At 31.9% G+C, this 18,509-nt stretch overlaps 1 protein-coding gene across 1 annotated transcript; it reads right to left on the bottom strand.

Annotated features, from left to right (window-relative positions):
* Positions 1-4,586: 4,586 nt before the first annotated feature.
* Positions 4,587-18,127, bottom strand: LOC132719488 (neuromedin-U receptor 2-like). The gene is made up of 4 exons (XM_060703295.1): positions 17,691-18,127; positions 8,032-8,135; positions 7,408-7,542; positions 4,587-5,375 (listed from the first exon to the last, which is right to left on the bottom strand). The coding sequence occupies exons 1-4, from the start codon at positions 18,013-18,015 to the stop codon at positions 4,680-4,682; spliced, it is 1,260 nt and encodes a 419-aa protein (XP_060559278.1). The 5' UTR covers positions 18,016-18,127; the 3' UTR covers positions 4,587-4,679.
* Positions 18,128-18,509: the final 382 nt, after the last annotated feature.

Below are 18,509 nucleotides of genomic sequence, written 5' to 3'. Positions count from 1 at the left end.
CGTCAAATTTTATATTTTACAAGATATTTAATAATACTTCAAAATATTGTTAATTAGCTCTAAAAGTGTCAAAAAGACATTATAAGAAATTGCTATTATTATTTTGATTCTCTTGACGTGAAGATGAGTATAATTATAATTATAAAACACTGTTATATATTTTTATCATCTTAACAAGATAAAATATTAATATTCCATAGGCACAGTTTTGCTCCTTAATTGTACCATATAAATGTTTGAAATATAAAAATAAATTGGTTTGCATTTTACATATAGTGTTTGTCTATTCCTTTTTGTATTTGGTCCGTTTTCTTTGGTATTATTGTATTACACTAAAAGGTGTTGCTACACTCTCAGGGAAACAAAACTGAAGTGATAAAGAAAAATAGAAATAAGTAAATAACAGAATCCCTACAGAACGAAAAAAAATCGACCATATTGAAAATGTTACAAGCTTTGTTTGATAAAGCCTTTTCATGATGTTAATGAAAAAAGAAACATTTTCATAGAGATTAAGGGATTGTGTTTACTAAAATAGTTTTAGTTTTAATGAGATCGAGAACTTCAAATTCCTTGCGCTACATACTTTATAAAAGTGCTATTAATCCAGAGTAGTACCTTACAACGCCAACATCTTATTTATAAATGGCTAATTTAAGCCACTCATGATAGAGAAGAGAAGACACTAAGCTATTGATAGAGATTATAGGTTTTACTAATTGTCTAATATCTAAAATTTATCTTAAAACAAAATGGTTAGCTTCTCCAGTAGCAAATAAGTTATTAATCCGTATTATGAGTGATAGTAAAATTGACAGCATTTTGGCAATAAACAAGATTTTAGTTTGAAGATTTCATCTAATTAAAACTGGCATTCATTTGAGTTTGAAACTACTACATTGAACTTTCATATATATTGTGTATCATAAATTATACATTAATGATATTGGTACACGTATATCTCTGCCCATAATCAAACTTATAAAACGATAGATATCTAAGTACATTTTATTACATGCTTTGCAGTGGAAAGTGAAGTTATGTTTGATAATTTTCACAGTAGCCAGACTATATTTTAATGCGGATGAAAATATATTTTATAACTAAATGGAATTATCAACAGAAATAAATTCCGTCGTATGTAAATTTAATTCTGTAGGAGACAGCAAGTAAATAACTGCATATGTTATGTTAAAAATTAACAAAGTTCGAGAAATTTACAGTTCTAACTAAATTTCAACATTGGTACAATGGCGTCATGATGTGATGACGTCATGAAAAAGAACGAAAAACAAGTAAAAATGTCTTAAAATCACTAAAAAGGCATGAAATAAAATATACAATTTGTTTTGCATGTAAGATTAAAATAAATTTAACTCATGAACACCAGCTACGCCACTCTAAAAAATACCATCTTGTGTTGCTCAGTGAAATATAGTTTGATCTTAACTGCAAACCAAATACATATCCTCTATTTCTATTTAATAAATATGACATAATATTGATTAAAAAATAACGACGTTACATTTGATGCCATTTTGATGCATGTACTTTAGATCGGAGGCCTTATAATGCAATACAACGTTGTTTTTGCAAGTTGCAGCCCATGAACAACACCAGCTAAAGCAGTATTCAACATTTACACATGTTATGGTATAATTTCGAATTTAGAAAATTGGACTTAGACTCTACTTTCTGTTACGTGTTCATCTTTTAAATCTTTGCCAATTTTACATGTTTTTTATTTTCCATAGAATTTGGCATGCACGAACATGTGACCAAAATCTGTCAAAATTTACAATAAACGCAAATGATTTCAATCTTTTGTGTCCGCTTAATCCTAGCATAAGCTAAAACTCATTATTCAGATCACGATGAGACAGGAATTGATTGATCATATCTAATATAATTGATGCAATTATGGCAATTTCAAATCAACTTAGATATCACAACGATTATTTAAAATAGCAACTTCTATATAATTCTCTCTGGTATTAATTGAATACGGATGCAAATCACTAAAAAATACATGGTTGATTTAAAAATATTTAATGAATAAAATATATGCTTGTTAGATAACTAAGCTTAAATCTTTTTTTCATAAAACACCAGACAAAGTACAGTTAGCAAATGCATTTCTATTTGTGATTTTAAAACTGCTGCAAATAAATGGCTGTAGGTTTATGATAAATACGTTTATTAGACACGTACATCATTGAGAGAACATTTTTTATGCAATTTACAGAAAAGGGTGATCCCTTGGAAGCATTAATCACAACACAATTACATGAAAAATTGCAGACTCTGTTTGATCGAGTCTATACATGTGTATGTTTACTTTGCGCACCCAATACCTCTTGATGATTTTTTGCTCCCCTTAACCCAACCGTTGTCATAACATGCTTTTTTTCAGTGTCCAACTATATTTTGTCGGGTGACAGGCGTTCTGTGAACGTCGCCTTACTTTGCTGATCTTTGTTCTCACTGCTTTTACCATGACATAACCGCAAAGAAAATAAACTACTTAAACTTTAAAAAGTTCCGTACGGTGGTCCGATAGGATAAGCGCGTTTTGTCTAAAAACATTAGGCGCGAAGCACAAAAGTACGATGGTGACAGGACGACACGATGGTGACAGTACGATGGTGACAGTAGTACGATTGACTATCACCATTGTAATATCATGATTCGCCATGGTTCTGTCTTACTGTCAATATCGAATTGTCATCATCGTATATATACTGTCGCCATCGTACCGTCACCATTGTAATACCGTATAGTTACCATCGTACTGTGGGACTGTTACAATCGTACTACCGTATAGTCACCATTGAACTGTTGTACTAGCGTACCGTCACTATCGTACTACCGTATAGTCACCATTGTACTGTGGAACTGTCATACCGTCATCATCGTACTACCGTAAAGTCACCATTATACTGTCGTACTGGCGTACCGTCACTATCGTTCTACCGTATAGCCACCATTGTACTGTCGTTCTATCACCATCGTACTACAATATAGTCACGATTGTACTGTCATAGCGTCGTACCGTCTCCATCGTACTACCGTATAGGCACCATTGAAATGACGTACTGTCGTACTGTCACCATCGTACTACCGTATAGTCAACATCGTCCTGTCGTCTTCATGTTAAGCATGTGCATAAAATATGTACATGGAAAATGTCGAGCTGTCACATTGTAACCATCGTACTGCCGAAATGTCACCACCGTACTGTTGAACTTGACGCTTTTCGTTTTCGGAGAAAACGCGCTGGCCCTAACTATTGTTTTTACATCAATAATAATATGATGTTTGTATCCATTTTAATGTTATTAGATAAGCTACGGAATGATATACTTTTATACTTATACTGTGTTTACTTTTGTATAAACGAATGTTTTTGAGTTGCTCGTAATTAGGGTTAAAATGAAAAATACACACATTAATATTTTTGTCCTTCTGTTTTTTAAAACCTTGATTGTATTTGTTGCTACCTTTTTAGATGACTGAAATCTGATTAAATCTCATGTAAAATTTGTATTCCCATTCTGAATATTTGAAATCTAATTTTAACTGCTTAAATTCTTGGTTTTGTCTGTGATAAAAAAATAAGATTTTTAGAAGATAAAAGAATGTTGTCCTTTCAACGTTCAGTTTCCGAAATATTTAATCAAAAGTCATCCTTAAATATTAACATATATTATATCTTGGTTTTATCAATCAGTGTTAAAATACAATGCCTATTCTGGTACTAGTGTCATACAATGACGTCTTGTATTTTAATAATGTATACGTCATATACTATATTTAATATGCAACAGTAATTGTTATCCTATCACTGTTGCTATTATCGGAATAATAGATAATTGGCTACATTTTTATGCTCCCCGAAAAAAATCGAGGGAGCATATAGTCGCCGGGTTGTCCGTCCGTCAGTCCGTCCGTACGTACGTACGTCCCGAATTCGTGTCCGGGCCATTACTTTGTAATTTGAAGTCGGATTTTACAACTATTTCACAGAAATGATCACCATATTCAGATGACTTGTCGCGCGCAACATTTGGGTCGCTACCTTTAAGGTCAAAGTTACAGCATGACCTTGCAGCAAAGTCATGTCGGCCCATAACTTCCTTATTTGAAGTCGGATTTTACAACTTTTTCACAGAAATGATCACCATATTGAGACGAGGTGCAGTGCAAAGAACAGTAACTCTGCCTTGTCTAAGTTTGGAATTATCACAGTTTGAACTTTGTCTGGGACATAACTCTGAAACTACAAAAAGATATACTTTTCTGTGTCCAAAACCTAGTTGGGGAGCATCACCCAGTTCAACCTGTTCTTGTTTCTTTAGTGCTGGCCTATTTTTTGTTTGGACCATTTGGTTCATTTGATTCTAATCCGAACTCTGATATAATCTTGCTACCTTTCAAAACATTTGTTTAAATGTACAAAATTTTACATACGACAGCTACAAGTATTTATTTCATGACAAAGATTTTGTTTGATAAACGTACATATTTATTTCAAATATGAAATAAATGGACAGTTCATGATCATTTTTGTAAAACTATTCTTACTATTATATGATTCACTAAATGTACATATATGTATAATTACAAACAATAACTCCTGCAATGATGATATTGACACATACATTCAAAATGAATATGATTTATACCTCCTCTGCTTGGCGTACAAAATTAAACTTTATAGCAACTCGTTTATCATCAAAATTTATCTTAAGTTTATATTCTTTGTCTAGCAGATGTTCACTATCCTTATCGTTTACAGTGGTGCGACCATGTACTGGCGAATTGTTTTGGTGATCTTTCAGACTTGTGTTTTTTCTAACAGTTAATTTGGTTGTAGCAGTAGCGGTGACAACCTTTTGTTTTTGACTTATCATCAGATTACAAACTCTCGAGCATATTGTATTGGCAAAGAGGTCCCTCAAAGCGCATCTGAACTTTGTAGAAACAAAGTTATATACAACAGGATTCAATGCATGATTCAAATAAAACAAGATCCTTGTAGAATACACAATCCCTAAATAACGCTCTAACCCAAGACGTCCTATTGTGTTAGGGTCTGCAAATGACAACCAAAGTCCTGCAATTCGAAACGGAAGATGACATATGAAAAATACTGTGACTATTGATGCAATAATATTTGCCACTTGATTTTGGCGTTTTCGCCGATCATTCCCAGACTGATGAATATTCATTTCATAATCACTGGCTTGGTTGAGTACCCTGCAAAGATGGCAATTTAGCAGAAACAGAGTAATGCACGGTAGGAGGAAAAATAGAAAAGCCAGTACTACGATGAATATTTCCTGCCACAGATAGATGATAGGGATTCTGCATACCTGAAAATATAAATATAACAGAGATAAGATTACTGTGGCTTAATCTTTAGTTATGGTAAGGTTAAGTCTGTTAAAGCCCCCTTAAAACAAATGAATTTATTCTGTTTAATACATATTCAAACATATTGACCGTATCGCCTGTGTTTGAATGTTCAAATGTTTATTCAATTATTGAAACAATCAAACGTGATCTCTTAGTTGTTAAATGCCGTTTTATTCGAACCAAATATTTATCTCATTTGCATTTCTTATAAAAACATAATAGTTTGCAATTTCTGTTTCATGTTACCTATTCACAAGCCAAAACGAATCACTTTTTTCGCATAGATATCAAAATACATTTATCTGCATTGGCCACATTTTATTTTGAAATACTGTTGGGAAAAGGCGTAAAATGAAACAAACAAACAAAATCCGTTAATAGTTAAAATATTGATAGCACAATAGAAATGTTTAATTTTTTTCTAATAAACTTTTGCATGAACACATCATCGATAAAGTGCTAGTTGATTTAGAATGATCTTTTATCTGATGAATTATAATAACATTTTATTCTAGAACACTTTATCATCTGCCTTATAAATATATGTTATAGCGGATCATGTATCGCCAACAACTCCCATGCATAATTCGTTCATGCTTTGTGATTATGTCTAAATACTATCAGCGTTATCATTTATTAAATAACAGACCTTCTATTTAAGAACAAATCACTGTATGTATAATTATATTCTTAACAAAGTTCAAGCTATGATTGTCGTCGAAATATTTTTTATGAAATGTCGTGAAAATAAATCATTTTATATCAATATATATTTGGAAAAGTCCAGTTGCCAAGTAAATGAGCTTGTATACGTAAATGCGCTCAGTCAATATTTTTTTATTTTAGTATGTCTTCACAGTCTCCGCAAATACATATTCATTTCACTTTCAAAAGCTTTTTGTTTCTCCATTTTATTTATGATTATATACCTCCATATTGTTTACTTGTAGCCATAAAACGTCACAAGTTTTTCTCCCATTGTTTCACATGAGTCATTTGCGTGCAGAGTATTTACTGTCAGCAAGATTATTCCCAATTGATCATATAGTGACCCAATTATAGTACATAAATGTATTCATATTAATTAGGAAAATTCCCACGAAAACAGAGTGAAAAGTATAAAAATGTAAACTATGTACAAGATTAATTCATTACCTTATTTATTTTAGTAAAGATTATTACAATGCCATATTTAACAATTGTGATAACAAATGGCATAATAGTTATCCTTCAAAATTGTTATCGCTTCAAAATTGTTCTCTTTAAGAGTGCTAAAAGGTTATCATCAAATAAATAGTTCCGATTATTTATAACTATTCGTTTATTCCGATTGACGTAATTCATAAAAATATCAAGTAATTTGTCTCAAGTCAATATCCGGTACTAATGTCATACATTTCCGAGTACAAGTTTTCAAGGATGTATGTTAACAACAAGTACACAATAAAACGACACTCAATGACAAAATCAATGAAACCCAATGATGGAGTTATTGTAGCTTAATGTAATAAACTCCGAAAGAAAAAATAAATTTAGGTGAAAAAAATAACTTAAGAAAGATTATATGTATACACGTTTTTGTAATAAAGAGACATGTAGTTTTATGGAATACATGTGTTATGATGATAAATAAGTATGATTAACGAAGTCATCTTCGGATACTCACGGTTGAACAACATGTAATCAATATAAATGTAAATGGTTCGGCCAAGGGTATCCGACGATGACATTAAGTATGATTCAAACAAAATATTTCCTTATACAGTGTAATTGGTTTCTTTATTTTTTTAAACTTTACTTTCATTCCAAAAATGAATCAATTGATAAACAATTTACTTAAACAGTTAATATAATATCAAGACAAGTTTCATCCAGTTCTTTGATTGTATTTTGTTAGATTCAAATTTTTGTTATTACGTTAGTATTTTATCAATTGATAACCTATCTATCATTCCGAATTGCAGTTTAATATACATGCATTCCATTTACCTGTATTGGCGTTCCATCTAAAAATTGTGAATTCTTAACAATTGGAATAGACAACCAAGGTAAACTGAATCCAACTGATAGCACCCAGATCACGGCGACAACTTTCCATACTCTGAATATTTCTTCATTTCTTACCTGTAAGAAGTGATTTACTGAGAAAATATATAATCATGTAAGACTGATTCATTGTTCAGACAAAAAAACAGACACATAAAAATGTACATTTCTAAATTTCGATTACCAATAAAACAATCGAGTGTAATTCGTCTATTCATTGGATTCCGAAGCAAATCGTAATTTAAACAAAAAATCTTATATTCGGTTTTAATTCTGAATGCCACACCACGTGTCTCTTTCCTCGTTCCAATTAGTATCTGTAATGATTTACTTCCATATTTATACAATTTAACTTTTTAATGTTGTTTTTCTCACCGAAAGTAATTAACTAAAAAAAGGATTTTGAAATCTCATACTGGCTCATCAATTATTCATTACAATCTTCAATTGGTATTGATGCTATAATTGGAATGCTGTATTAACAAAATATAAGTCTATTATTTCATATCAAATATCATTAAAAATAAGTATTCTGAGCTATTCCCTGCGGAGAAAACTCCACCTTACCTCTAGAGGATAACATACAACTCTGTATCTTTCTATACTTATAGCAAGAATTGTCAACACTGACGCATTAGCCACTACATGCTCCAGAAAGGGTACTGCTTTACCTAAAATGAAGATTAAAGTAAATATTGACAGGTGTGTTTTATAAACTTTGTCAATGTTGTTGTTGGTAGTGGAGATGCTTTTACGTCGTGCCAACATAAGCGCCACACTGCTGTGATTAACAGTGACAGAATGTAACATGTCAATACTACTGCGTCATGGGCAAAAACATGTAGCCAAATTTGCCTTTACATTCTATACAATATCGTTCTAAAATAAATAACTACGAGGTATGATAAAAAGAAGTATGATCAAAAAGTTCTCGGCCCGATATACTTCTAGCCACTACACTGACATTTACACACGATACGTCGGTACCGATATATTATTGGAGATTCCTGACCGAGTTACACGTGGTTTATCACAGATTAAGTAACATAAATTATATTAAATAAGATCAACAAGGAAAGGCAGCGCTGCCTTTGAATACAACACACGGGAGTGTCATTTAGACCAAATGGATAAAGTTAAAATCAGAGCCGTCATTACCTCTGTATGAAAGGAAATCCATAAAATAGTGAAAAACAGAATCCTTAAAGAAAGCACAACACGGCCAAATTGTAAAATGTTACAGGCTCGTTTTGATTGAGCCTGTTCATGGACGGTACTGGAAATTGCAAGTGTTACCGTCCACGCCCCCTAGAACGGGCTTATGCAAAATTCAACATTTAAACACAAAAATGTTGAATTTTTAATTTAGAAACATCCACAGATGTGTTCATACGGCGGTTGTCATGGAACATTCAATGTGGCACAGTTGTGTCATTCCATGAAAATCGGCGTACGGTCCCCAAGTAAAAGAATGCTTGTGCCCTAAACGAAAAAAAAAAACAATGGGCGGAACTGAATAAAATGGAATTTTGAAAGGGGATCTGAGGTTATGAAACCTGCGTATCACAGACAAGACGACAATAGACAAATTTAAAAAGCAGGCAACATATCCTAAGGGTGACTATACAGTATTCAAGTAGGAATACTGGAACCACCCAAGTTGAAAAAGGCCAAATAGAAGAAACTTAAAGTACCACATAACATGTATACACAACAATAATGTTGTGCTGAACGATCTTCAAGGATCGAAAATATAACATAATTGAACTCATTGGGCTTAAGTCGGTGCTAGGGGGCGTGGACAGTAACTTGCACTTTCAATACCGTCCATGAACAGGTTCAATCAAACCGAGCCTGCAACTTTTTTTCAATTTTGTCGTGTTGGGCTTTCTTAAGGGAGTTTGTATTTATCTATTTCATAAATTTCCTTGCGGGACATCGGGCAAAGAATTTTATGATCAATCCTCGTACACCAAACACGTCCTGAACGTGACGAGCAATCGCCATTTGTAAACGCACATAAATTGTATGTCATGTAAGTAGCAACAAAAGTGCGTTTATAGTGCAACAATGCAGTTCTTAGACGTTTCCGGGATGTTGTAGAATTGTTTTACAAGAACTCTAAAAGTTATTAAGTTTCAGTAAGGTGGCATATCAACACTGCAAGGACGCCACTGGAACGATTTAAGAACATTGTGCAAATGCAGTATATGCTATATGCTCTATAAACGTGCGAAAACGTACAAAACAGGACGTCAGTGTGACGGATAGCTGAAACTTGCAATTTTGTAAAAAGAAAGAGAAAAAAAATCAGGTACTTTATTATTGACAAGTACCGCTTATTGTCACCGTAATAACCCCATGTCAGTGTGACGGAGGTTTTATTTAATGAATCTGTCACACTTATAATTGGTGAAACCATTATTATAACTTGTAGTTCTCCTTAAAATTAATGGGTTTTTCTCCTAAAATAGAGAACTCTAAACTTCTCCTAACTTTTTCTTTTCATTCCATTCAATCTAAAATGTTAACACACTCCTATTAAAAAAAAATGTCACTAAACGTAATATTGATCGTCGTTTCTTTTCAAATGTAGGTTGAGTATTTTTTTCTTAAATAACAAATTAAATCAAATTACGTAATTCTCTTTTCGAACTAATTATTGATATACAAGGAAGTTAAAATCATGTTCAGGTTTTGAAGCAGGAAAAAATGCTTAATAATATAAAATGACATCGCCTATTGGCATGTTCAATTACAGTCAATGACAAATCAATTAAATGTTTGTTATTTTATCTATTTTGCTGTCACAGAATAACAATTCTAATTCCCCTTTAATGTTAGAAAAACAGACTGCGATTGCATTTATACGGATTTGTCTTGTTATACCATAGGTTTTACAACATCAATGCCAACTGTTTTTAGTTGAAAAATTATTTTAACAAAGTTTTTTAGTACACCTCAATACATAAACGTTATAGAGGATATTGAATGAGTGTAGGTTTAATACTTAATTTATTGAACGAGTTGTTGTGTATGTGTTAAGGGTATTTTTAATTTCTTCTATTTGGCTTTTTTCTACTTGGGTGGTTCCACTATTCCTACTTGAATACTGTTTAATCAGCTTAAGGATAAGTTGCCTGCTTTTCAAATTGTCTTTTGACGTCTTATCTGTGATATGAAGGCTCATAACCTCAGATCCTCTTTCAAAATTACCTATTATTTAGTTCCGCCCATTGTTTTCTCGTCTAGGGCACACGCATTTTTTTAATTGGGGACCATACGCCGCCTTTCATGGTATGGCACTAATGTGTCACATTGAAGGTTCCATGTTTACCGCGGTATGAACACATCTGCGGATGTTTCTAAAATCAAAATATCACCATTTTAGTATTTAATTGTTGAATTCTGCTTAAGACGGTGCTAAGGGGCGTGGACAGTAACACGCACTTTCCAGTACCGCCCGTGAACAGGCGCAATCAAACCGAACCTTTTCAATTTTTCCGTGTTTGGCTTTCTTAAGGGATTCTGTTTTCTCAAAACCTATTATGCAAGCCTCTGGCGAGCATAATATTGTTTTATTCAACGGGTTCAATAAATTTAGAGTCATTTTTATTGATGCGTTCATAGTGTAACGCTTACACCAGCGCGCTTTTACGCTATATGTGTATATAATGCAAATGGCGTCATGTCAAAGTGTTATTACACTAGTGTAATATTATTTTAATTAAATAGCTTTATTACACTCCTGCGTAGCGGTTTATGTGAAAAATTTAATTCATATATCTTCAAAATGAAATGTCTCGGAAATTGCCATTAATGTTTCAGAATTACAGCCCGTGAGTGAGGCGACTAAATGGAATTGAATAACTGGAGTCTATGCATATCTTAGCTCCAGCAGTGGGATAGTTTTGACCCCTGATGCTGCTTTGAAGATTGTTACCCCCGAGGTTAGCCAAATTCATCTTTTCTGTTTCGACGCCATATGATCTAAACTGTCTTGCTGTGCCGAAAAACTACCCTAACAAATAATGTACAACTACTAGGTCAATAAATCTAATATGTTAACTTTCTAACTTCTTGTTTATAGGAGTTCATTCTTTTCTTTATTGTTTTTGCTAGGGCGAAATCTCCTTACAATTATTTAATAAGAATTAGTCTGCTCAAAGTAAGGAAACCATTGCTATCACTAGAAGATTTTACTAGTACATGTAATTCATTACAACGTTATAAAGAAACAACCATCCTGTAAAAAAGAAGGTAACTGGTCGGTTTAAAACGTAAAACAACAAAGCTGATTAATAGTTCTTCTTCTAGGTTGTTAACTGATATAATGCATTTTGAAATAACTGATTTTCAAATGTTCCACCAATGAAGAACTTTTACGAAGGCCTTTTTAGTCTCCTACCGTCTGTCTGTCATTCCGTCAGTCCACAAAACTGGATCCCGCGATAACGCAAAAAGTACTAAAAATATTTTATGAAATACATGGCGGTATGTAGATTATGCACGTTTTTTTCTTTTCCTCCTACGTTGAAAATTCCGGTTGCTTTGGCAACAAATAGACTGAAAATATGACAACATTTTCACATAAACTGGATCCAGTAATAAGGCAAAAGTTATGAAACTTGAAATATGGGTGGATGGTAGTCTGGAAATTATGCATGTCTTTTTTCTTTACACCTATTTTGAACACAAAATTGGTTACCATGACAACAAATAGACTTAAAACATGGCAAATATTAAAATATTTGTGATTAGTAAAACAATAGCTGATTTCTAATGAAACTTAAAATATGGATACATGGTAGTATGGAAACTATTAACATCATTTTAATCTGGACTATAGGGAGTATATTAAGAGATGTCATACTTTACAAACGTCGGTAGCCTCGTTTCTTATTCTAGTTTTTACGCTTTTTATTATAAAATCTTTATTTCTTAAGGTATTTATTTCAAACTTCAAACATAAATTTCTGGTCATCAACCACATCATATGTGACAAGGTTTTAACTCCGGCACAAACATAATCAGAATTGCCTCCTTGAACTCACATGAAACAATGTTTTTTGTTTTTTTAATTACTTCTTTATTTCCTAATGTATCTTCTTCAAACTTCATATATATGTTTCTTATTATCACTATCACTCAAATCATTTGTGAAAAGTTTGAATACCTTAGCAAGACTTTTTCCAGAATTATGTCCCCCTTGAACTTAGATTTTTTTTTGAGAAATTGGTATGTTTTACTCCAACTTATTCATTACTTGTAGGATGTACCTCTAACTCCCAGATCATAATAATATGAAAAGGTTTATAAATCTTGTATCCTTATTTCCATAGTTATCATCTCCTTAAAATTTGTTGTTTTTTTTTCTTATTCATTCTTTTAACTCTTTTTTATAAAGCGATTTTGATATTTGAAATACTTGGTCTTATATATTAAACGATTAATTCCTCCTGTCGAGTTCTACATAAACTTAGGTTTATGTCCACTCCAGGTTTCGGTTTGGTGCCTTCTGGGTGTCCTATGTGTGTCGGGGGCTGTGTCCTTTGAACGTTGCCTTTGTCGTGTTGATCTTTATTCCACATATACTAGGACAGTTTATCCTAACATATGTATCATGAGTTATTTATCAGTGTAATATTTATAAACCTAATTAAAATAATCTAGGGTTTTCTTTGTTCTTAAAATCATGTTATGAATGATCTTTCAAATATTCATGATCATAATGATATATGTCCGCTTGCAACTGCTATATAAAGAAATTCCCGTCCATTTAAACGGGCTTTTTAAATAGCTTATTCTCATTTTAACTTTAAATTATATAAGTTTATTGCATAATTTTGATATGTGTATACTTATCAAATCAAGCTAAAATATCATTCTATTATTTCGATTTCGTTTTCAATGAAGAATAATAATTTGTTTTGCATATGACATTGATGTCTAGGCTACACAGTTAACGTTACGACTCTGTTTTGCTGAATTATTATTAAACAACACGACAAGCTTCTAGCTTATATTTACGGAAGAGCATTAGTGCCAAGTGTATGTTTTTTATTAATTCGAAATTTCGAGTTACTTACTCGAAATTTCGACTTACTTATCTCGAAATTTCGAGTTACTAACTCGAAATTTCGACTTACTTACTCGAAATTTCGAGTTACTTATCTCAAAATTTCGACTTAGTAACTCGAATTTTGGACTTACTAACCCGAAATTTCGACTTATTTACTCGAAATTTCGACATACTAACACGAAATTTCGAGTTACTTATCTCGAAATTTCGACTTAAAACTCGAAATTTCGACTTAGTAACTCGAAATTTCGACTTAGTAACTCGAAATTTCGACTTAGTAACTCGAAATTTCGACTTACATTGCACGACTTTCATTGGTTGACGGTGAAAGCATGGATTGAATTCAAGATTCTTTCTTTAGTGTGTAGCTGTTGCACATTGATAGAGCACCTTTAACATTTATTTGACAGAGCAATTTAATAGGGTCAAATTGTCCATATGTCTCGCTTATTGTGGAAGGGGGGGGTGTAAAATCACACTTTCCACATTTCCGTGTTAACCGGATGTTTCTTTTTCTTAAGCACACATACCACCATCATGTGGAGAAACAACAAGTCCAAAACCTACCCTATTGTAAACTGTGCAATATCATGTGTTAAATAAGTTTTAAATGGCGTGTATACATATATATAGTTAGTCTGTCACGTTTCTTTTTACTAATAATGTTTTTGTAACATTATTCATTATTTACTAATACTTTGATTCATATTGTGTCGATAAAAGTTGATAAAAGTGGAACTTGTTGTTATATATATGATTGGAATAATATAAAAGCATCCGATTTTACAAGAAATATAGTCAGTCCAACAATTTTGACAAAGGCCTCAGCACGCCCTATTTTGGCCACGCCGCGATACTTTCCTCAGATGTCCCACACGTGAAGTATAGGATCGTTTTATTCACAGGGATGAGAAGAATATGATTAGCGTAAAGATATGTTCGAACAGATGGGATACAATACAACGTGTGAAGAACGCCTGAACGTACAAATTAAAGGAAGCCTTGTGTTTTTTAGGTCGTGTGTGTACATGCCATTACTAAGTTTAAGTTTCATTTCAATAGTTTTTGTCCAGGCACCCGTACCTCCATCTCCATCGCTCAACGGCACTCCCAACTATATCTTATATCATCTAACTAATTACTTTGGCCATTCTTGTAATGTAAATAAGTCGAAATTTCGAGTTAAAAAGTCGAAATTTCGAGTTAATAAGTCGAAATTTCGGGTTAGTAAGTCGAAATTTCGAGTTAGTAACTCGAAATGTCGAGTTAATAAAAAGCATACACCTGGCACTAATGCTCTTCCGTATATATTTTCTTCACCTTGTAAAATTACAATAATAGCATGGTATCACTTATTTTCCTAATCATTACAAACAAATCATATAGTCAATATATTCATCTCATATTATATGCGTGATCTAGTATAGAGATACTGTCACCTATGACACTTTAACATGACATATTTATATCAATTTTATAATATTTATAAGCTTTTGTTATCTAGTTGCTAATGCTTTAATAGTTTGACTTTATCTTTATAATCATTAATATGTTGAGATGTACATTATGTAGGATAAATCATGCTTTAATAGTCTGATTTTATCTTTATAATCATTATTATGTTGAGATTTACATTATGTACTGAATACTTCTATTGACTGTCTAATGTAAAATATATGATAAACAAGATCAACAAGGAAAGGCGGCGTTCAATGAACGCAAATTAAGTCTCACGAGGCTTTTCACAAGGGACAGTGGTGTTTTTTTTAAATAATATCGGTGTTGATATAAATGAAATTTTGTCAATCACAAAGTTGTTGAAGGTAATCATACTGAACCTTTTACACGCTGTTGAGTTTTTTTTTCTTTGTATTATCTTTAGTTTTATTTAGTACTTATCTATTAGAAGGAAGATATCTGTAATGTACATGCAAGATTTCACGAAACATAAAATAGCTCCGAACAAATGGTCGCAAATAACGCCACAGCTGTGGACTGCATACCTTAAGAAGCGTCCAGTTAAATATCATACCTTGAAGAGCTACGCAGTTAAGAAAATTGAAAGTAATGGGGAAGCGTTGCAACCTGGAAATTCCACTATGCCCTTACTAATTCTCGTTTTTTAACAAGACGGGCCCGCTGTCATAGGAAAAGCTTACTTATATCAAGACAATGCTAACACTCGTATTTGTTCATCAATTTATTAATTATGTACCGATTTAATGATATATAAATTTTAAATAAGCAAAGTATCAACAATTGATCAATAAGTTTGAGCGCATAAACATAAATCTTTAAGTTTCAGATATTTCAAAAAGTTAAGAATTAAACCTGGTATGATTGTGATTTTATTTAGTATTTGTATGGTTAAAAAACCTAGAGTTTATTTTGCTTTATTTTCTACTTTTAATTAAAAATAAAAATAGGCACGATTATAGAACGCAAAAATTAACATGTTGACATTTCTAAGCGGATAGTGATATCTTGCAAAGTTTCATTGTGTTGTGGAGGCAAATTCGCTTTTACTGCATTAAAAACCTTAAAAGAAATATATATTTATTTAAATTTCTTCAAAGCGCACTTGTTTGCTAATTTTTAAAGGTAAATTGATTGATAGAACCATTCAGATGTTTTATGACAATGCAAAGCAACAATTTCTACGCCGATGCCTGTTTAGATGAATAAAACATTTAATATTAGCCTAATTTCACCATATTTAGTATCGGTGAACTAATCTCTTGTTACATGAAGACAGCTGTGAAGTCCATTATTTGTAAACGCCGGATATAAGAAATAGAGGATACTTGTTTGTTTGTGCGTAAGATGAAATTAAAAACAGTATTCTCACAAGTGGCGGAGCCATGAGTGAGAATACTGTCTTTAAAGTTCACGAGATGAAATAAAATTACATCTTACACAACAAACAAACACATTTTTTATCTAATGCTTAAAAACAGTTTAAATGAAAATTCCTTAAAATAACTATAATTATAAAATCTGTTTTCCCCACTGGTATTCCCCACTGGTAGACTCTTTTATAGTCGATTTTCATTTGAGCTGAAAAATAAGTACAATCAACGTTAAATGGCGTTGACTATATTTTCTTTTAAATATGAATGATTTAATAATAAAAACAACAATTCTAGTAGAATAAAAAGCCACACCATCCGAACTTTTTTCCGCTATTTACGGCGAATTTATATTAGACTACAAGCGGCCGTCATATTTTTTAAGTTGTGTATTTCACGGGAGGAAAAAAATTATGGGAGAAAAATAATTGTGTTTGATTCAGAGGGATACCATTTGGATTTGTAAATCATACATCTTTTTATTAGAAAGCAAACTTATTTGAGGATTGTTACAGAAAGAAGTGTATTTTTTAGACTGTAGAAATGAAACAAAACATTTAGAGACGATATTTGGAGATCGGTAATTTGAATGAATTGAAGTAAGTTTTTTTATTCCTTTTGAAATTAAAGTTATTTATTAACCTTTAGCTTTGTTTTTATCTAAACAACGCTAACAATGTCAGCATTGTCAGCAAAAATAAAATTGAGGAACCACATAGGGAAATCTTTAAAAGTAGTTCCGTCATTGTAAAGTGTTAAATTATATCTTGATAATTTTCACTTTTCATTCAAAAGCATAAAAAACATTGTCTTTCATCATGACGAAAATATCAATAAAAATGTTTTGCAACAAAACAATGGAATGACTGATGTATTTGAATATTTTATGTAGCTTTAAGCTTTACTGAGGATGTGAAAATTAAATCATTTCATTCCGCAGTAAATAATGCTTTTTATTCAAAATCATATGACTCGACTGCTTCCCAGCCAAACAAATAATATTTTTATACTTAGATATATTGACTAAAAAATTTAATTTCTATATCTTAATGTTGTATTTTTATTTAAATGAGTATAACACTTTTACCGCATATCGATGCTCAATTCTTTTGAGATTCTTTGGTAAGAAATTTAGGCTTTCTTTATTATCATGAAGTAAAAATGAAAAAAAAAATCTTACATTTTTTGTATTATTTATAGTTATTACAAATGTATATAAAATAATGTATAATATTTTTCAACCAAAGTTTTCAACTCGTATAAAAACATCTTTTGAAACATTATAAAATACTTACACATTGCCTCTCCAAAATACCACACTTCTTTGGTAAATATATCTGCAAGTGCTGTCGGCATACACACAATAATTACAAGTATGTCAGCGACACATAAGTTCATCAAGTACATGTTTACAGTTGTCTTCATAGAGTGGCTGAACGTGATAACTATGATGACAAGAATATTTCCTAGGATACCGACTAGGAAAATGAGAACATACAATAATGTAGACGTGAGGACAATGTAGAGCGGCGGCTCCGGCGGTATGTCCGAACTGTTGTCAGTATTGTTGTTGCTGTCATTGAAGTGTTCCATAGATAAAGCTAATGAAATATTTTCCATGTTTTATAAACAGGTATTTTATTCCTTTAAATGTTATCAAAATTAATAATGAGATTTATATTAGATTATGATTTATTGTGTTCCATCATAGATAACAATGTCATAAGCAGTACATCCGATTTCTTTCATTGAAACTTTAAACTATTGAAACACCAATACATTTTGTAAATAAATATACAACAGCGTCTTTCGAGTATCGGAAAAAAATTCACTGCGTTTTGCTCGTTACCTTTATCCAATACTTTCATCAGAATGAAAGTGTCCTTTATAAATCTAAACAGTATAACATTTTCTTAGTGTCCTTGGGTAATAAAGTAAACTTATTTGGAATGATGAATTTGCACGATTATCTAAACTTTAAGGATATTTCTATTTGTTACTATCAATATGAAGGTTAGAATCTGCCAATTGTGAAATATTGCTTTGACGCTCACCCTCGTAATAGGGTGATTACAATCATGTCTGTAAATGTGGTGTTTGTGTTGATTAACTTT

The sequence above is a fragment of the Ruditapes philippinarum genome, unplaced genomic scaffold (genome assembly GCF_026571515.1).
Source record: "Ruditapes philippinarum isolate M1 unplaced genomic scaffold, ASM2657151v2 ctg2376_1_1_1_1, whole genome shotgun sequence".
Lineage (NCBI taxonomy): Eukaryota > Metazoa > Mollusca > Bivalvia > Venerida > Veneridae > Ruditapes > Ruditapes philippinarum.
This window is presented reverse-complemented; position numbering and strand designations above follow the sequence as displayed.